Consider the following 20,010-nt stretch of genomic DNA (forward strand, 5'->3'; position numbering starts at 1 on the left):
AGGAAGGGAACTTTTAAACCTTGGGGTGACCCTGGAAAGCTTCTTGTCTGGCAGACCTGAGGCAGGACCAGCGCTGCCTGGGCACTGGCAGGCGGGCAGGGCCAGCTGCAGTGGGCGGGGTGCTGACCAGGCACCTTCTCAGCAGGAGCAGGAACGGCCTAAGATCTCCCGGCAGAACCTGCTGCTCGTGGGGAGTCACACCCAGGGCAGTGGGCAGGGAGAGGCCCGGCCTGGGCTGAGCCTTCTCTGCAGCAGCAGGGAGCCGGCCAGTGGGGGTGCCTGGGGCCGGCCAGTTCCCAGGACCGGCAACTCTGGTTCCTGATCTTGTCACGGAGGTGACTTCCCAGGAACCGCGTAGAGGATGGGGCTGGCCTGAGGCCTTGGCCTTGGGAATACCTGTGACTTTATCTGGCGTGCCAAGTGGCTGAAAAGACCTAGGGTCACACAGAGAAGAAGGATGACGGCCCGTCTCTGGCTTGGTGCCCAGATGCCCATGTCCCCTCTGTCCCCTCTGGGAGCACGAGTCTCTGGTCCCATGGGGGCAAGCCCTGACTGGGCATGTTCTAAAGGGTGTACTGGAGAAGTCAGGACTAAGCCTGCCTGGGGTCACTCCCAGCGTCCTCCTGGCCCACAACCGCTGAGGACCACGGGTGTGTCTCAACTGTCTCGGCATAAGAGAGAAGTGAGGTGCTGGGGGAGCCCCAAGGCGAGCAGAGACCCCCCCCCTCTGGAAAACTGATTTAATAGGCTAATTCCACCTGGGCCTGGCCTTTGAGAAGCCAAGAGAAGTCTGTGGCCGTCCGTGACCACAGACTGGGCTCCTCGTGTTGTCTCTGCCGCCAGTTGCCAGACCCAAGCCTGGATGGACTTCACCCAGCTGCACCGCCACCACATTTGGCTGGTCTCAGGCAGAGGTCGTGAGCGCTGGGCTGGGCCAAGGGTACGTGTAGCCAGGGGTGTCCAAAACCACTCAGGGCAGAGGGCAGCACCGAGCACCAGGTCCCAGCAGGGTAGGCCCTGCTTTGATGGGAGTCCGGCTGTCCTCAGAGGGGCTCCAGGCCGTCCTGGTGAGCAAGGGTCGCAGGTCCCCGCAGGGCTGGTTAGCAGTCTCGCATGGTCAGCCTTGGGACTGGGCCTTGTCACACATAGTCCAGAATCTCCGTCTCCATCTCGTTTTCACTCCCATCTGAGGGCTTGAAGTCCTCCTCCTCCTCTTCTTCCTCCTCCTCTTCTTCTTCCTCCTCTTCCTCCTCCTCCTCCTCTCCAGACTCGAACATCAGCTGCCCTTTCGCCTGGTCATCCGTGGACGGGCTGGCAAAGAGAGCTGGGCCAGGAGGAAACAAAGCCTGTGTCCAGCGCAGGCTTCCCAGGTGACCCCAGCGGGTAGAGGCTCCAGCACAGCCTGTCACAATGCTGGTGCCTGGGCTCAAGCTCAGGAGCTGGAGCCTCAGGCAGGTCTGGAATGCCCTGCAGTGCTCGCCCCGCTCCCAGGGGCCGGCCTGGCCCCGTCTGTGCCTGCTCCCCCGGGGGAAGGAGACAGGAGGCTGGAGGACAGCCAGGGCACCAGGCCGAGTCCTCAGATGGCAGCCTTCCCCTCTGCTTGCCTCCCTCCTTCCTCGGCTCCCGAGTCAATGCCACAAGTACTGCCCGGCAGCCTCGGTGGGCAGCCAGGGGCTGGGCAGAGGTGGCCAGCTCACCTTCACCGCACTCACCAGGCCTCTTGGAGCGGATGGTCTGCCGGATCATGACGGACATGGAGTCCCGCAGGTCATCGCTGGTCTTGGGCAGGCACCAGCCGTCCCGCTCAGTGCACACGCTCTCCTCCCCGTCATTGCGATGGATGATTTTCTGCAGCCTGCGGGCAGGGGGAAAGCAGGCCGAGGCTCCTGGTGGGGCCCGCTGAGAAAGAGCACTCAGTGGTCTGCGAGGTGCCAGGTATGGCGAGCCAGGGGCTGTTGCTCCCCGTGGGGCTCTACCCCAAGTGCTCTCTGGCCTCCCACACCAAAGCCCAGTGTGTGCCCACATGCTTTTCTGCTAAGAGTCATGGCTTCCCCAGATGTAATGTCACATGCTGCACCGTGACCTCTGTCCCAGCGCCCCATGCCTGTGATGTCTTAGACGTCCCCAAAAACAAGTGGACCAAGGGTTTCTGGGATTCCAATCGGCCCAGGAATTAGGAACCACGTTGTGGACCCTCATGTGGGCAAGCGCAGAGGAGGGCCAAAGACTCCACAGCAAGAGTGGCCCCGCCAGCCAGCAGGGCTCAGAAGCGCGGTGTGGGGCCGAGAAGGGCGGCACAGCACATGCGCGTAGGACCCTTGGCAGCGCCCAGCTCCCGGGGGCGAGGCTCCCTACTGAGAGCTGAGGCTGGTGTAAAGAGAAGACCCGCAGAAGAACCTGGTACCCAGCAACTTCCCAACACCACAGAGTCCCCCAGGCCCCCCACGTACGTACTCTTCCACATTCAAATCGCACAGCTGGTAGAACATCTGCCGATAAGGCGGCAGGGCCCCCTGCCTGAAGATGTAAACAGAGTCCTGGGGAATGAACAGAGAACACGACCTTTAGCAGAGCCACGGCAGGCAGCTGGGGAGGCCGTGCTGCAGCGGCGGGTGGCGCCTCTGCAACCCGCTGACTGGCCACCAGGACCGGGCGGGCATGCAGGCAACAGTTGGGCGCAGATGTGGAGGAGGCTCCGAGTCCCCAGAAGGTCCTGTGAGGGTGGCTGAGGCAGCCAGGTCCTGTTTACAGCGGGACCTACGCCTTATTCCCCGCAGACTGCAACTGCCTGGCCCCTGCACTCGACCTTGACCTCCTCCAGGAAGAAGGCAGGGGCCCCCCAGGGCGAGCTCTGGAGGCAGGTCAGCAGCCCGAGTGACAGTTCTGGTGACAGTTCTGGAGGAGGAAGCATGTGCAGGTTGACAGGTGCCCTTCACTGCAGAGGCCGGGGGAGGAGGCCCCTCGCACCACCGCCTCTGCTGCACTCACACTCCTGCCCCTCGGGTGGAGCTTCCCGGGGCACACTTGCTGGGCCTCGCTAGGCCTGTGGGATGACCACAGAAGCCTGGCGTAGGGGGTTCTGGAAAGTGCCAACGGCTGCCAGGTGACAGACTGGTGACAAGGCGCACCCATGTGTCATCCTTCCCAGCACCCATGGCCAGCCACCACGCCCCCGATGCTCTGGTCTGGCTCCGTGCCCGTGCGTGCGCTTGGTTCCGTCATTCCAGCAGTGGTTCCAGGCCTCAGAGGGGCCTAGTCTCATGAGGGGCAGCCACGTAGACTTCCCTCTCGGAGACTTCCACCACCTCTCTGCCCATACAACCTCAATCCCCACGGCCCTGGGTGTTTCGCACTCTATTTTTGGAAGGTACTGAGGTCGGAATGGTACAAAGGCACTGGGTGAGCAGAGAGCCCCTAATGTTACCCATAAGTCCCTAGGCTGCAAGGGGGAGCTCCCAGCTGCAAGAGGGAGGATCCCAGGCTGCAAGGAAGGGTCCCAGGCTGCAAGAGGCACCTCCCCGCACCCTCGGCCAGGCAGAGCCGCTCTGCCGAGGCTGCGGGCCACCTACCTTGAGTTTGTATTTGTTGGAGACCAGTTTCCGTGGGCCAGTGATCCCGGACGGGCCCAGGCCCTGCTTCAGGTCATGCATGCTGACCAGCTGCGTGGCTGCACAGGGACGGATTTGCTTTGGCACAGGGAGTGGGGACCGGCCTACCCGAGTCGCCAGCGGGCCCTGGCATCCCCAGGTTGCGCCTCCCTCTTGCCATCAAGGCCCCTCCCGCGGCATGGCGTCCCACCTGCCACACGGGAGGGGCCTGGGCACTCACGTGTCTTCTTGACAGTGATGGGGAGGCTGTAGTTGTAGGTGCTGCGCTTTGCTTTGACGGGCATGTCGCTGGAACCGTAACCTGCGGGCGAGGTGGGCGTGTCAGGAGGTGGGTACAGGACCCACTGGCCAACAGCCAGGGCTTCATGTTAAGGTGGGGCCTGGGTCACAAGGCCAGCTCCTAAGAAAGGTGACCCCAGCTGCCACACCACAGAGGCATGAGGCCAGCAGGGCCAGCGCGTCCCACATGGGCAAGGCGCTGACTCCCTGGGTGTGGTCCCTGGAGTCCCGGGTCAGACACCCAGCAGGGCCTGACCCACACCGCAGGACCACAGGCCACCGTGAAAACTGCTAGTGGGTATGGCTCAGAAACTGGAGCTCAGAACTAGGGCCTTCATTCCTGGGCCATGACGGCTCAGATTTTCATTGTGTGTGTGTGTGTGTGTGTGTCTCTTCTCATTTTCTCCATAGGAATAGACTCTTATTACAAAAAAGAATGTGAGACATGGAAAGGAAGACAGAGAAAGACAGAGACAGACAGAGGCAGAGAGCAAAGCTTTTACACTTTTTACCATATTTCATCCCGCACCGGATTCGGAAGTCGAGGACTTGATAAATCTTGGCTTCCGGGTGTTTCCGAGGGTCGTAGCCAAACCGAATCCACAGGCTTCTCCAGGGGCCTGTTATCTGGAGACAGGAAAGGTTCAAGTGTGAGGCAGGGCCGAGGCCCAGGGCCCGCCGTGCCTGGGCGGGGTGGAGCCCGACACTGAGGCAGCAGTACCCCAAGAACTGGGGAGACACACTCAACTCCCACCCCAGCTCTGCCGCCAAGGACAGGCCAGCTGAGCTCTGCACGCCCAGGTCTGCCAGCCAGTCAGATGACCAGAGACCAGAGCGTCTGCAGGCCTGGCAGTGTCCTGAGGCGTGGGTGTCTTCTGTCCCCAAATGGCGCTCCTCTAGTGTGGATGGTATTAAGGGTTGAGCCCAAGGGAGCTCTGCAAGTGCAGTTCTGGAGGAGGAAGCGTGCGCAGGTTGACAAGGTGCCCTCGCTGCGGAGGCCGGGGGAGGAGGAAGCGTGCGCAGGTTGACAAGGTGCCCTCGCTGCGGAGGCCGGGGGAGGAGGAAGCATGCGCAGGTTGACATGGTGGCCCTCGCTGCGGAGGCCGGGGGAGGAGGAAGCGTGCACAGGTTGACAAGGTGGCCCTCGCTGCGGAGGCCGGGGGAGGAGGCCCCTCGCACCACCACCTCACACTCCTGCCCCTCGGGTGGGGCTTCCCGGGGCACACTTGCTGGGCCTCGCTAGGCCTGTGGGATGACCACAGAAGCCTGGCGTAGGGGGTTCTGGAAAGTGCCAACGGCTGCCAGGTGACAGACTGGAGACAGGTGCAGCCGGGTGTCTGTCCTGTGTCTGTCCTTCCCAGCTCTACCTCTCAGCTAGACCCCAGCTCTATTCTATTTTCACTTTTTAAATTTTGAAACAGAGCCAGGCAAAGGCTTGTAATTCTAGCATTTGGGAGGCGGAGACACTGTTTCAAAAGAAAGAATAAAAGCCAGGTGTGGTGGTGCAGACTTGAAATCCCAGCTTTTGGGAGGCTAAGACAGGAGGGCTGTGGTGTGTGGACAGCGCCAGCTACTTAATGAGGACCTCTGCAACTCAGTGAGACCCTGTTTCCAAATGAACAAAAATACGGCTGGGGGTGTCGCTCAGAGGTAGAATGCCCTTGGGTTCCATTCCCAGTAAACACACACACACACACACACACACACACACACACACACACACACACACACACTATTGAGCAGAATCTCACTGAGTTGCTACAGGCCTCACTAAGTTGCTGAGACTGACCTCAAACCTGCAATCCTCCTGGCTCAGCCTCCCAAGTACTGGATTACAGCATGTGCCACCACACCTCACTCCAAGTGGTGCTTTGATCTCAGAAGCCAGTACTGCATGACAGCAGGGCGCTCTCCAGGGTGTGGAGTTCAACAGGACAGAAGGACCAGCCCCTCAACACACACACCTGTTGCCAGCTCTCCCAGCCACGTCTTCTGCTGGCCACCCCATGCTCTGCCGGGCCCCGGGCTGGCAGGATCCCTTTCCTCGGGCACCACTGGGGCCCTGGTAACGCTGCCCCATCTCCACCCCACCCCTGGGATGAATCAAAGGCAGGTCTGCCCCTGAGCCCTACTCGGGCCCGGAGTCGAGACAGGCGGTGCTGTGGTTAGGGCCCAGGCCCTGGGCCAGGGACCCCAGGGCTCTGTCACTGGCTGGCTGCAGGACGGAGGCAGGTTGTGCAGGCTCTGAGCCGAGGCTTCTCAAGATAAGACAGGAGGAATGAGGGCTGTGACGGGCAGTCTTGCCCAGCGCCTGGTCCCTCGAGTTCTCACCACTAGGTCATTCCACAGATCATGCTCAGCTCCCCGTGAGACAGGCAACGACCCTTCGTCCTCAGGTCATCCAAATATGGCCACACATAAGAAGAGGTGGTGGAGCATGCCGTGGACTCGGGGGCTGGGAGCCCTTCCTCCTCGGGGGAGTGGGTACCGGGGACGGGCCCGCTCTTGCCGTGGCTGACCATGGTCCAGGGAGCCGCGGTGGCACCGGCTGGCTGGCACTTACCATGTAATAGGCCACGAAGGGGAGCAAGACCTTGAGCTTGTCGGGGTGCACGCTGATGCTGGCCTTTACCGCGTTCCGCGACCAGATGGGGCGGATCTCGAACAGCTGCAGAGGGTCCGGGCAGAGGCTGAGCTGAGCACTCGAGCCCTGGCCCCCAGCAGGCCCCCCAGAGAGGATCCCACGCAGAGCAGGCCGGCCTCCAGACCCCTGCACTGTCCACCCACTCCCTCCCTGCAGGGCCTGGGGTCCTGAAACAACCAGGCAGGGCATGGTCCCTGTCCTCGGGAGGGCATGGCTGAGGGCATGTGCCAGAGCACCACACCCTAAGCAGCACTGACCCAAAGGGCAGGTGCCTGAGCGGGGGCAGACAAGAACAAAGGGGACAGCCTGGCCCGGGGAGCGGAGGGGAGGACCAAGGTGCTGTGGCCAGCGTGGAAGAAAGGGCAGAGATGGCCCTGTGAGCAGGGTGCAGGAATCAAAACTGAGCCCAGAGGACAAAGAGGAGCCAGTGAGCCCCCACCAAGTGACTGCTAAAATTCAATGAGAGCCCCACAGTCTCTTTAAGAACCCCCCCACCCAGGAATAGGGTGTGACTTTGGCTTAGACAAGGGAGAATGTGCTAGTCAGGCCTGTGGGCAAAACAGAGGCCCCATCTCCATCCTCACGGTCCCAGAGCCAGAGGGGAGGCGCGGGGCTCGGTGGTACCCACAACACAACTCCAGCTCCCTCGGGGCGAGGACGCAGGGGCTGGGCTACTTGGTTGGTTGTAACCAGGATATGGACACGAAAAGGGTCCCAGTAAGTCACACTCCAACAAGGAGCCCATTTTGGGGTACCTGCAACCTGGGGGGCATAGGGCTTATGCAGACGTGGCCTTCAGGTGCAACATCCTGAGGTGAAAATCCCCAGGTGCTAACAAACTAGTTTTAGAAATAGAACTATGGCCAACTCTCGGCAGGACGGGACAGCTGGGTAAACACATGGCGCCAAAGAAGGGCAGCCCTACCTTTCTCAGCTCCTCCTCCACCTTTCGGTCTATGGGGTTGGTGCAGGCCTTCTTCCACGTCTGGACCGCCGCGTCCAGCGGCTGCACAGGCACCTGGGTGTCCTCAAAGTTGACGAAGATGGCGTTGTGGGGGCGCCGGGCCCTGCTCAGGCCGATCAGGTTCTCCCCTGAGAGTGGAGGGGTGCTGTAGCCTTCCCTGGGGGGGGGGCAGAGAGAGCCGCTGGGGGCAGAGCACTCAGGACCAGAACAGGCCGGGCGGGCAGGGAGCCCCGTTACACCAGCGCCCACATCTGTCTACTTCCTCCCGGAATCCCAGGGGAGATCTCAGAGCTGGATGCTGCTGCCGACCGAGGAACAGAAGGGGCCCAACCACCAGTGGTGGCTTGGAAAAGCTCTGGGGACTGGGAACCTGAGGGTGGGCAAGGCCCAAAGGTCCCCAAGGCTGGGCTTTGGGAAGGACACCTGTCCTGAGGCTGCGGCCTCCGACTGTGGCTTTACCTAGTCTTGCACAACCTCCTAGAGCAAGGCGCAGTCCCAACATCCATGGCTGGGACGGTGAAACCAGGCACAGCACAGCCACACACAAGAACCAAAGGGCTGTTCAGGCGGCCAGTGAGCAGAGCCACACCTGAGGACGCTGAGACGTCACGCACCCTGTCAACCCTCAACAACATCCCAGGAGGGGCTCCCGGGGACTCACGGAGCCACAGAACTAGGAAAGCTGGTCGAGGAGCGAGCCATACAGGAGTTGGGGCTTCGCTCTTCGCCCTGTCCCACCATCCAGCACCGTGGGACCCTGGCTGGAACAGGTGAATGAACCAGGACGCTGCCCTGCTGCCAGGCCCAGAGCACGCCCAGAGCAAGGGCGCCCGGCAGGCCGCAAGCCTCGGCGATGTGCAGAGGGAGCCATCCATTGGAACAGACAGACCTCGCTGGTGAGGGTGCTAATAACGGGGAAGCGCCATACACAGGGCGACCGTGGGAACATCTGCTCCTTCCTTTTATCTTGCTGTGAAACTAAAACTGCTCTGAAATAGTAGTCTTAAAACAGGCAAGCCAGGCACGGTGGCACACGCCTGTCACCCCAGCACTGGGGAGGCGGAGACAAGAGGATCGCAGGTTCAGGGCCAGCCCCAGCTACTTAGTGAGGCCCTCTGCAACTCAATGAGACCCTGTTTCACAATAAAGAATAAAAAATAGGGCTGGGGGTGTAATTCGTAGGTAGAATGCCCCTGGGTTCCATCCCCAGTACCACCAATAAAATAAAAGAGAATAAAAAATAAAATACAGATGGCAGTGCCAAGGATCGATAGCAGCCCTGGGAAAGAGAGCAGGTTCCTTCCCTGCGCTGGAAAACCAACTAATCCAGTAAACCAACAAAGCCAGCCCCGGGGCGGCTCGCCGGCTGGCTTCCCATCGCTGCCCAGAGGCTCGGAACAGTTGTCTGATGTACCACGCTGCCGCCAGGCCCGCGCACCCTGGCCCCGCGGTTCCATTTTCTTTTGCATATTTTTGTTTCTCTCTCTGCTTGTGTGCGTGTTGTGGATCAAAATATTTCAGAAATATGTTACTTTTTTTTTGTGGTACTGGGGATGGAACCCTTCTATCTCCTCAGCCACTTAGTGAGAATGTTTTAAAATAAAATAATAAAATAGGGCAGGGGTGTCGCTCAGGGGTAGAATCCCCTGAGAACCTCGGCCTCCCAAGTACTGTATTACACACGTGAGCCACACACCTGGCTTCACACTCTTCGTAAAGGCAGAGAACGGTGCATGTCTGCGGCCGAGCTCTAGGCCCACTGCCGAGCCGGGAGCCTCGCCCCACATGCCCTTGTCTCTGCTGGCACCGTCTCTCAGCCCTTCTTCTGCCGGGCTGTGCCAGCCCTCAGTTTCAAACATTAGCTCCTGCAGGGGCCTCCCCGCGGCCCTGGGCCCACCCACCCGTTATCCCCTTGGGGACGCGCATCCGTTTGCTAGTGTCTGTGCAGCTCCCCAGCCTGGGGCCAGAAGTGAGCCTCGCCTCGCTGTTGTGGCCCAGGCTCCGGGGCGTGCCCTGAGCCACGGCAGGCCCTTGCCCGGGACTTCCTAAAGCAAATGTGTAATGAAGGGGACATTCCACCTCCCATACTCCAGAGATTGCTATTTCGGGCCCTTCTTCTGTTTGCTAGGATTCTACTATTACACACTATTTTTATGCTACACAATCTGCTCTGGCACCTGCCCTTCGTAGAGCGAGGTACCTGGAAGTGTGCCATGTCAGTACACAGCCCGCTCCCTGAGGCTCTTAAGCCACGCTAGAGAACTGCTTAACGATTATCACCACCTACAGGCCATGGTATGAACAACCATTTCCTTTTGCTTATTTGTTGGTACTGATCTTGCTGCCCAAGAGCGTCCTTCACTAGGCCTGCAAACGCTCTCTCTCCTCCTTTTAATTTTTATTTGAAACAGGGCATCACTAGGTTACTGAGAGTCTCACTAGGTTGCTGAGGCTGGTCTTGAACCCGTGATCCTCCTGTCTCGACCTCCCAAATACTAGGTTGACAGGTGGGCGCCACCACGCCCAGCTACATGTGATTTTTAAAAAGGGAAATAAGGCCGGGCGTGGTGGCACACACTTGTAATCTCCACACTTGGGAGGCGGAGACAGGAGGATCGCGCAGGTTCGAAGCCAGCCGCGCGCGCTGGCTTAGGATGCCCTGTTTCCAAATAAAAATGTAAAAATAGGTCTGGGAGTGTAGCCTGGAGGTAGAAGGGCTTCCAGGAACCCCAGTACCACACACACACACACACACACACACACACACACACACACACACACACAAAGGGAAATAAGGACGATGTGGCACCGAGCTTCAAGCAAGGCCGGAGGAGACGAGACCAGGCCTGGATGCCTCCCATGTGGCCGGGAACCCCAAGTCTCAGCTTCCTCGTTTGTAAAAGGGGGTGGGCGTGCTGGGACAGACACAGGCCAGCAGCTCACCAGGCTGTACTACAGCAGAGCTGGCGAACGGGTATTTTCAAACCCGTCATCTTCATTTCCCCCCCGTGCAGCAGGCTTTCCTACAAGGCACCCTCTTCCTCAGTCAGCACACTGCAGGCCGGGCATGGGGTGCATGCGTGTAATCCCAGCATTCGGGAGGCTGAGACAGGAGGATCGCAGTCCTGGCCAGCCTCAGCTACCTTAGTGAGGCCTTTAACTCACCTGTTCTCAAGTAAAGAATAAAATATAGGGCTGGGGGTGTAGCTCGAGGTAGAATGCCCCTGGGTTCCATCCCCAGTACCACACACACAGCAAAAAAAACCCCACACTGCGGCATCCAGGGAAACCAACACCCCACAATACCCAGAACACCCAGGCCTGCCTTCCCAACAGCCCCGCAGTCTCTGACTGCTACGTTAGGATTGTCTGAATGACAGGGCCCATCTCGCTTGGGCTGCGGGTGGTGGGGCTGGTCAAGGCCCGGCACATGGTTGGGGGCTATGAGTCATGTCCACCTGGCTTTTCAAACCCTCAGTGCAGAAGCCCACCATGGTTCCAGGGACACCCAGTGCCCGTCCCCAGGAGCCCACGTTCTAGACAGGACAGGACACAGATCGAGCCACAGAGAGGGAGCAAGACCCAGGCGAGTCCGAGCCAGCTGGGGACAGCAGCAGGAGGCGGGTGGGCACTGGGAGGCCTCAGAAGCCCCCTGCAGCCGCAGGGCAGTTGGGAAGGTGGCAGAGAACGAGGCCAACCTGGGGCAGGGGCTCTGCGGCTGAGCGTGGCAACAGGCGCAGCAGAGGCAGGATGGAGCGCAAGGATGGCTGTGAAGTCTCTGGGGTGGAAATGGGGGCCGTGAGCGGGGCACAGGAGTGGAAAGGCTGGGGCCAGGGGTCGTGCACAGCTGGCCCTTCTCAGGAGTGTCACTGCCGCTGGCTGTGAGGGTCCAGAGAGGGGCTGGCAGCAATGACCAGGGGATTAGGCAAAGAGCCATTCCTCAGCAGGAACCCTCGAGTTCCACAGCCGAGTCCTCTGTGCTTTCCAGGTCTTTGGGAACGAGGCCACCCAGAGCCGCCCAGCCTCCTGCTTCTGTATCAGCCCCGTGCTGGGCGCACGAGCTTTTACATTTTAGTCCTAAAACCTGTAATCCCAGCTACTCAGGAGGCAGAGGCAGGAAGGGACCACAAGGTCTAGCCAGCCTGTGCAACTTAATGAGCCCCAGTCTTCAAAGAAAGAGGGCTGGGAGGTCATTCCAAGGGGAGCGTGTGCCCACCACTCCTGAGGCCCTGGGTTCAATCCCCAGGACGGAAAAAATTAACCCTAAAACCTCTGTTGAGCAGATTCTCCTTATCATGTTTTCTTTTTTTTTTCCCCTCGGTACTGGGGATGGAACCCAAGAACATTCTACCTCCGAGCTACACCCCCAGCCCTATTTTTTATTCTTTATTTTGAAACAGGGTCAAAAGGCCTCACTAAGTAGCTGAGGCTGTCCATGAACTACGATCCTCCTGTCTCAGCCTCCCAAATGCTGGGATTACAAGCGTGCGCCACCACACCCAGCATCCCATTTTCAAGAAGGGTAATTGAGGTGGAGGCAGCCTGAGGCCTCCCGACACGGGAGTGCAGCGTCCAGCCGCGGGCCCAGGCCCTCTGGCTGCAGGGCCCATGCAGACTCCTTACCGGTGCTGTGTCTCCGGTCGATAGTAGTAGTCCACGGGAGTGTCCAGGCGGGAGAAGATGGGCGGGGGGATGTAGAGCGGCAGGTCCTGGTGGAAGAAGCTCTCCTTCTCGGGCTTCAGCATCAGCACCTTGCCATACATCGACCTGTGCCTGACGCCTGGCTCCGTGTGCACGGCCAAGTACTGGAAGTCAGACATTCCTGGAAAGAGAAGCAGACTGGTGGCAGGCACCGTGACCAGGGACGTGCCAGGACCAGCAGCCTCCACATACGCCCACGGCCTCTCAGGGAGGTGCTGAGCATGCCGTGCAGGGCTGCTGGGAGTGGAACAGACCCGGCTTCTGCGCCCTGATCTGCGCTCTCCAAGTCACTTCTGTAAAAATGCAGGAAGCAATGGGACAGCGAGGGCAACGTCCAGGTCGGTGCTTCTTAAAATACAGCATGCAGCCGGTGTGGTGGCGCACGCCGGTCATCTCAGTACTTGGGAGGCTGAGATAGGAGGATCATGGGTTCAAGACCAGCCTCGGCAGTTTATTTATTTTCTAATTTTTTTGTGTGGTGCTGGGGATGGAACCCAGAAGCTTTCTACCTCTGAGCTATACTCACAGACTTATTTTATATTTTCTTTGGAAACAGAGTCTCACTAAGTTGCTGAGAGCCTCACTAAGTGGCTGAGGCTAGCTTTGAACCAGCACGATCCTCCTGTCTCAGCCTCCCAAGTACTGGGATTACAAGTGTACACCACCATATCCAGCAAGCCTCAGCAATTTAGCGAAACCCTGTTTCAAAATAAAATAGGGCTGGGGAATAGCTTGGAGGTAGAATGCCCCTGGGTTCCATCCCCAGTACCACACACAAAAAAGGGGGGGGGGAGTTGGAGGTGTAGCTTGAAAGACGAGTGCCCAGTGCCAGAAAAAATAACAAAATGTGCATACAGACCACCTGGGACTGCATGTGTATCAAGCTCCAGGTGCTGATACTGCTGGCCCAGGGCCCACCAAGCATCAGGGCACCGGCTCAGATAGACAAAATACAGGCGTGGTATTTTGGGAACCACTCAAACCCCTGGTCCCAGAGAGGATGACCCTCTCAGGTGAACACCAGGACGACCACATCCAGAGCGCAGCCGCGTGATCTGGGTCCTGCTCTTCTCCTCTCTTCTCCTTTTCCCCGAGCTCCCCTTCTCCAGTCTCATTCTATTTGGATGTGTGGTACTAGGAAATGAACCCAAGGACATCCTGCCTCTAAGCGACACCGTCAGCCCCTTTTGTGACTTTTGTTTGGAAGCAGGGTCTCGGTAGAGTCTCGCCAAGTTGCTAAGGCCGGTCTTGAACCCGTGTTCCTCCTGCACCGGGTTGCGGGTGTGCGCTACCAGCCCTGGCTCCATTCCCAGTCTTTAGCTTCTTTAGACTCTGCTGCCTTAGAATGGCAGCTAGAGCTGTAGACACTGCTAAGGCTTGCTGGTAATTTGCCAAATGCCTCCTGCGCGCCGGGCCCAGCCCCTTGAACAAGCACCATCTCCCTGAACCTTCCTGAGGCCTAATGAACTCAGGGCCCTGCAGCCCCCCGACCAAGGCTGCGGGAAGCCAAGCCACCTGCCCCCAGAAACAGGCACAGCCCAGGCAAGCTCAGTTCTCAAGCCTCTGCTCTTCCTAGCCCCACTTCCCCAGCCCCCACCTTACCACTCCTGCTAGGAGTTCCCCATAAGCTTAACTTCAGAAGAGGCCAGTCGTGTGCACCTGTAATCCTGGGAGGCTGAGACAAGAGGACTGCAGGCTTGAGGCCAGCCTCTGCAAATTAGTGAGGCCCTCAGCAACTTGGCCAGATTCTGATTCAAAGAAAGAAGGACTGGGGTTAAAGGCAGAGTATCCCCGGGTTCCATTCCTACTACTGAAAGCCCCAGAGAGAAGAGGCCAGGCCAGCAGTAGTCGAGGCCAAGACAGAATTCTAAAACACCAGGCACAAGCTGGAAGTCTGATCTGGCCCCACACTGGTTTGACTAAGCCCCGGGAGAGTCCTCAAATTCTAAATTCCTAACTTCTCTTAAGAACACCTAAGGCGGGGCGGTCGTACAGCCCCGGTCCACAGGGAAGAGTTGGCGGAGGAGAGGACAGGCTGCCTTTGGGGTGGGGCCTGTGCTCTGCCGATCCCCACAGCCCTGAGCACATCCTAACCCACAGCACAGAGCCAGTGTCCCCCGTGGCTCCCCAGCGGGCCCCGAAAACAATCTGATGCCACCAGAGATTTTGCAGTTACCCTGAAATTTGTAAATGGTAGAGACCACGCCAAGGATCTCCATGTTGAACTCGACCTTGGGCCGGGCCTCAGCCCCCAGCACTCCTCTCTGCCGCCTCGTCTTCTTCCTGATCCGGAGCAGCAAGCTGCTGGTACTGAAGCGGTTGGCACACACCGGGTGGCAGTACGGGTCCTTGGGGCGGAAGTACAGCTCCAGCCTCTTGGTGGGGTCTGCGTAGATCTGCAGCGACGCGGAGGGACACGGAGGGAAGCGGTGAGCTGCGACGCGGCCAGCAGGGGCTGCTCCCCCCCCAGCCTGCTGGTGACCCGGGAAGGGCCGGCAGGCTCCGGTTCCATCATGTTTTAAACCCGGCCGGCTCAAGTTTCTGGTGGGGAAAATGAGAACCACGCATCTCTTTCCTTCCAAGAGCTTATAAACTTGAAGGTAATTGCCAAAGAAGTAAAGCCAGCATCTACCGAGTGCCACTCGAGCGTGGGGCGTGACGTGGCTCTGCTGACATTTCACATGCGGCTTTACTGTCCCTGGTGTACCTTTCAGGTAACTGAGGCTTTCGGGTTGAGCATTTGCCCCGGGCTTCCCACTCCTGGAGCCGCTCGCCCCGCTCCAGGACTGACCGTGGTATTCAGTTTCATGTTAAGTGTTTCTAAGTCCAAGGGAAAGTAAATCAGTAACAGCCGTCTAGGCTCTGACTAGCTGTCACCTATGGTTGCGGAAGCCACCATACCTTCTCCTTAAAAACCCTAAGAATAGTACCAGCTCGTAGGACTGTTGCAGTGACTGAATGGACACAGCTGGAAAGCACTCGGCCTGGTGCCTGACTCGTGGAACACAAGCCACACCTGTCACCCCCAGGTGAATGAACTGCTTCTCCATGCTGGGAAAGAGGGCTCAGTGAGTGGCGGGCGTGCGCATTCGAACGCACCAACAGTGCAGATGAGATCAGCTATGTGCTAGTCTGCTGGCTCCCGGACACTGGGCCAGGGCCCAGCCCTCAGGAAATGCTCAGGAGCTGGCCAGGGAAAGATGACAGTTCAAAGGAGCCTTGGTCCTCAGGAATCTCCTTCTCATGGAACACTGAGTCCTGGTGGGATGGAAATGAGCTGGGGCGTGGGCCCGGCACAGAGGAGCCGCTCGAGAAAATCGAGCAGGACGAGTGAATGGTGATGGCTTCCTCCCAAAGGCTCAGGCCACCGTTGGGTACGGATGCTCCTTGGAGATAGTCAGGGCCATACTCACCTGAGTAAGTTGGCATAAAAGAACAAAACGTGAACGACTGGGAGCTCTCCTGGCACCCTCGCTTAAGGATGAGTGCCAGGTTTTCAAATAGTCATACAGGGGAGGAGGCAGCCAGCAGTTAAGAGCTCAGACCCTACAGCAGGCCACATACAAGTTTGAGTCCCTGCTGGATCATGTAGCTGTTTGACTTAACCTTTCTTAATTGATTTTATCGTGTGTGTGTGTGTGTGTGTGTGTGTGTGTGTGCGCGCGCGTGCATGGTACTGGGAATGGAACCCAGAGGCCTTCTACCTCTGAGCTACACCTCCAGACCAATTTTTTTTTATTTTATTTGGAAACAGGGTCTCACTAAGTTGCCGACAGCCTCTCTAAGCTGCTGAGGCTGCTTTGAACCTGTGATCCTCCTGTCTCAGCCTCCCAAGTACTGGGATTACAAGCATACGCCACCACGCCTGGCTGATTTTATCTTAAAAAAGGAATAAAAATAGTATCTAACTCACTAGACTGCTGTGAAGATTCAAGTATACATCCCACATATATGTAAAGAACCAGGCACGCTTCTAGATACTGGAGGATGGACGTGGACAAGGGAGGCCCCTGCTCTCAGGGACTTTATATCCTCAGGGCCAAAGAGCTAAAGCAGGCAGTAAGTATGTCAAAGCCAAATTCCAGATAGGAATTAACAGGATAAGAAGGCAGATGTTAACTGCTAGAGGCTACTCTGGCTAGAGTAGTCAGGAAAAAAAAATACCTCTCTAAAGAAGAGACATTTCAAGATTTGGTCAGTTGGGCATGGTGGCGCATGCTTGTAATTCCAGTACTGGGGAGGCTGAGACAGAGGATCACATATCCTCAGCAGCTTAATGAGGCTCTCAGCAACTTGGTGAGACCCTGTTTCCAAATAAAATAGAAAGAGTAGGTCTGGTGGTGTGTCCTGGAGGTAGCCCATTCCCAGTACCACACAAAAATAAATAAAAAAATAAAGCTGAGCTTTTTTTTTGGAGCGGGGTGGTACTGGGGTTCCTGGAAGCCCTTCTACCTCCAGGCTACACTCCCAGACCTATTTTATATTTTTTTATTTGGAAACCGGGTCTCTTGAGACAGCGGCTGGCTTCGAACCAGCGAGATCCTCCTGTCTCCGCCTCCCAAGTTCAGGGATTACAAGCGTGCGCCACCACGCCCGGCTAAAGCTGGGCTTTTAATCCCAGAATGTGGAAGGCCAAGACAGGAGGATCGCAAGTTCAAGGCCAGCTTCAGCAACTTGGTGAGGCCCTCTACAGCTTAGTGAGACCCTGTTTCAAAAATAATAATAATAATAATAATAAATCTGGAACAATGAAAGAATACACAGAGCCTCACTCCAGATCTCCTACTCGCTGGGTGACCTTGAACAAGCCACATCTGTTCCCTTGTAAAAATATACAATAGAGGGTGGCGGTGGCATGCGCCTGGGATGCCTACCCCTCAGAAGGCTAAGGCAGGAGGATCACAAGTTCAAAGCCAGCCTAGTTAACTCTATGCGAACCTGTTTCAAAGTAAAAATTTTAAAGGGCCGGGGGTGTGGCTCAGTGGGAAAGCATTTGCCCAGCACACACTTTTTTTTTTGGTGGTACTGGGGTTCCTGGAAGCCCTTCTACCTCCGGGCTACACTCCCAGACCTATTTTTACATTTTCATTTTGGAAACAGGGTCTCCTAAACCAGCGCGCGCGGCTGGCTTCGAACCTACGCGATCCTCCTGTCTCTGCCTCCCAAGCGCGGGGATTACAAGCGTGCGCCACCACGCCCGGCCAGCACACACTCTTGATGTCCGGGATTCAGTCCCCAGGGGGGAAAAAATGTAGACACAATTCCCGCCCAAGTACATTCTGTTTTTGTTTTCTTTCTCTTTTTTGCACTGAGGATTGGACCCTGTGATATTCTACCTCCAAGTTACACCCCAGCCTTTTTTATTTTGGAACAGGGTCCCATTAAATTGCCGAGCATCTTTCCGTGCTGTTAAGGCTGGTCTGGAACCTGTGAGCCTCCTTTCTCAGCCTCCCAAGCCCTGCAATTACAGATGTGGACCACCATACTTGGCTTTCTTTAAGCTTATTTTGACAGGCAGTTCCCGACTCAGCCTACCAAGTACAGTAGCTGGGATCGCAGGCCTGAGCAACAACACTGGGCTCTAATAGGTTCCAAAGACTCCAGTGTACTAGAGCACCGAGAACCTAGACTCCAGGCTTTAGAACCTACTAGAACACCTAGAACCTGCCTAGCCCAGAAAGATGACAGCTAATACCACTTGTGTGTGTGTGTGTGTGTGTGTGTGTGTGTGTGTGTGTGTGGTACTGGGGTTCCTGGAAACCTTTCTACCTCCGGGCTACACTCCTAGACCTATTTTTATACTTTTTTTTTAAATTTTGAAACACTCCCAGACCTATTTTTATGCTTTTTTAAATTTGGAAACAGGGTCTCTTGAGCCAACGCGGCTGGCTTCGAACCTGCGCCATCCTCCTGTCTTCCGCCTCCCAAGCGCGGGGATTACAAGCGTGCCCTCCACGCCATTAGCTATTAAAAGCTAATACCACTTTTAACTCCAATAACACGAAGGTCAACGGTTTTTGCTTTGTTTTTGTGTTTTGCGGTCCTGGGACAGCAGGATCGCGGTTCACGGACAGCCCCAGCTACTCGGTGAGGCCCTCTGCAACTCAGTGAGGCCCTGCTTCTTTACTCTCCCGCGCTCCAGTCTTCTCCTCCGAGCCCCGGAGCACGGCAGCTCGGCACACCCTGCGGGGCTGCGGCTCGGCTGCGCCCACGGGGCAGAGGTCGGGGATTCGGTTCATATGGGGGCAGGGTGGAAAAGGCCCCCGGACCTCCCTACAGCCTCTGCGGCTGGGCTCCGGGGGGGTGGGGAGCCCCGCTCCCCCAGGCCATGGGGCAGCCCAGCCGGCCACGGCGCCCGGACCCACGGCCCCGCGCGCTCCCCGAGGCCCGGCCCTTACTCGGGAGACGCCTTCCTCGCCGCCGAGGGTGGGCAGCATCCTGGCCACGTCGCGCACCATGCCCGGGTACTCCACACACACCAGGCGCCGCTCCCGCCGCAGCTCCACCGGGATGGCGGCCCCGGGCTCCGCGCCGCCCGCCGCCGCCGCCGCCGCCATCCCCGCCCGCCAGGCCGGGCCCGCCGCGGTCCGTCTCTAGAGCGCTCCCCGGGGCCTCGCCTCGAAGGTTCCGCGAAGGGATCGTTCCGGCCCCCTCGCCGCTCGCACCTTCCTGGGTCCTCCGGCCCAGAGAGACTCCAAGGCCTCGGGGGCAGAGCGCCGGCCCGACACCGAGCTAACAGCCGCGGCCGGACTTTTTGTTTAAAACCTAGAGGCCTGATCGAGGGGCGGAGCAAGGGCGCGTCTTCCCCAGCAGCCAGTCAGGGACCGGAACACCCTCCCGCCCTCGACTTTAGCCCGTGAAAAGCTGGGAGCCTAAGGCTTCAGCCAATGAGAAGTCCGGAAGGAGCCAGGTTCCACCTCTTCCCAGCTTTTCGATATCGGCCAATAGGAATCCAATATTTGGCCAAGTCCCGCCCTCTTCCTGGGATTTCACCCAATGAAACTCCGGGGCGGGCCCGAAGCTGACTTCCGGCCAGCCCCCCTCGGCGTGGGGCTGATTCCCAGGCGCGAACTCACTTCCGGAGTGGCCCGGGCCGCCCTGGGCAGGGATTCTGGTGGTCCCGTGAAGCCGCAGAGAGTTCTGAGAGGAATGGCTGTCGTCCCCCTCCACACACGCCAGACCCGAAGCGAGACGTGGGCGTCCTCGTTCGTTCATTAGGCAAATGTTAAGCGTCTGCTGTGTGCCGGGCACTGCTCGGAACCCCACGGGGCAGGTGGGCATTGAGTGTGCGCCCAGTGCGTAACCCGGAGGCCAGGGGGAAGGGCGGGAGGTGAGGGGTCAGAGGTCGACGGGGATCGGCAGGTCTGGGAGGGATGCGCCTCATGGGCTGGCCTTATCTGAGTGCCACGGGGCAGCCTTGGAAGACCCTGCTGGGTGTGTGTGCTAGGATCCCTTAAAAGACCTCTGTGCCCGCTCTTAAAAGACCACCGTGCCTGCTTTCCCGCGCTCAGCCATGCGTGTTTCCCAACAGACCCCTGGCCCCTCTCGCAGACTCAGGAAGCCCCGAGGTGAGTTTCCTAACAGGCTTGCCCAGGATCAGCCCCTCCCTGGGCAGCTGGGCACCCTGGTGTGGCAGTGGCAGGACGGCCAGTACCCCCTCGAGCCCTCCAACCAGTGTCCCAGCCCCAAGCACTAGGGGATATGCCAGGCCCGGCCGTGTCTCGGCGTCCATCCAATCACAGCGCTTGCCCCTGATTTATAGACATGGGGAAAGGGCCCCAGCTGCCCCGACCCCAGGTGACCCAGGGCAGTTA

General features: G+C 58.3%; 1 protein-coding gene across 2 annotated transcripts; it reads right to left on the reverse strand.

The window, feature by feature from the left end:
- Window positions 1–1,139: 1,139 nt before the first annotated feature.
- Window positions 1,140–18,753, reverse strand: GTF3C5 (general transcription factor IIIC subunit 5; the record flags this gene model as incomplete). Of its 2 annotated transcripts, none has more annotated exons than XM_080709351.1 (11): window positions 1,140–1,324; window positions 1,713–1,855; window positions 2,455–2,537; window positions 3,570–3,667; window positions 3,829–3,909; window positions 4,400–4,514; window positions 6,451–6,555; window positions 7,457–7,652; window positions 12,119–12,317; window positions 14,373–14,592; window positions 18,595–18,753. In XM_080709351.1, 11 exons carry the CDS (start codon window positions 18,751–18,753, stop codon window positions 1,140–1,142), a joined length of 1,584 nt encoding a protein of 527 aa, XP_080565477.1. The 2 variants fall into 2 exon arrangements, with proteins under 2 accessions (XP_080565477.1, XP_080565478.1); XM_080709352.1 differs by having other exon boundaries at window positions 1,140–1,311; window positions 1,709–1,855.
- Between the last annotated feature and the right edge of the window lie 1,257 nt (window positions 18,754–20,010).

The sequence above is a fragment of the Muscardinus avellanarius genome (genome assembly GCF_963383645.1).
Source record: "Muscardinus avellanarius genome assembly, chromosome: 13".
Classification (NCBI taxonomy): Eukaryota; Metazoa; Chordata; class Mammalia; order Rodentia; family Gliridae; genus Muscardinus; species Muscardinus avellanarius.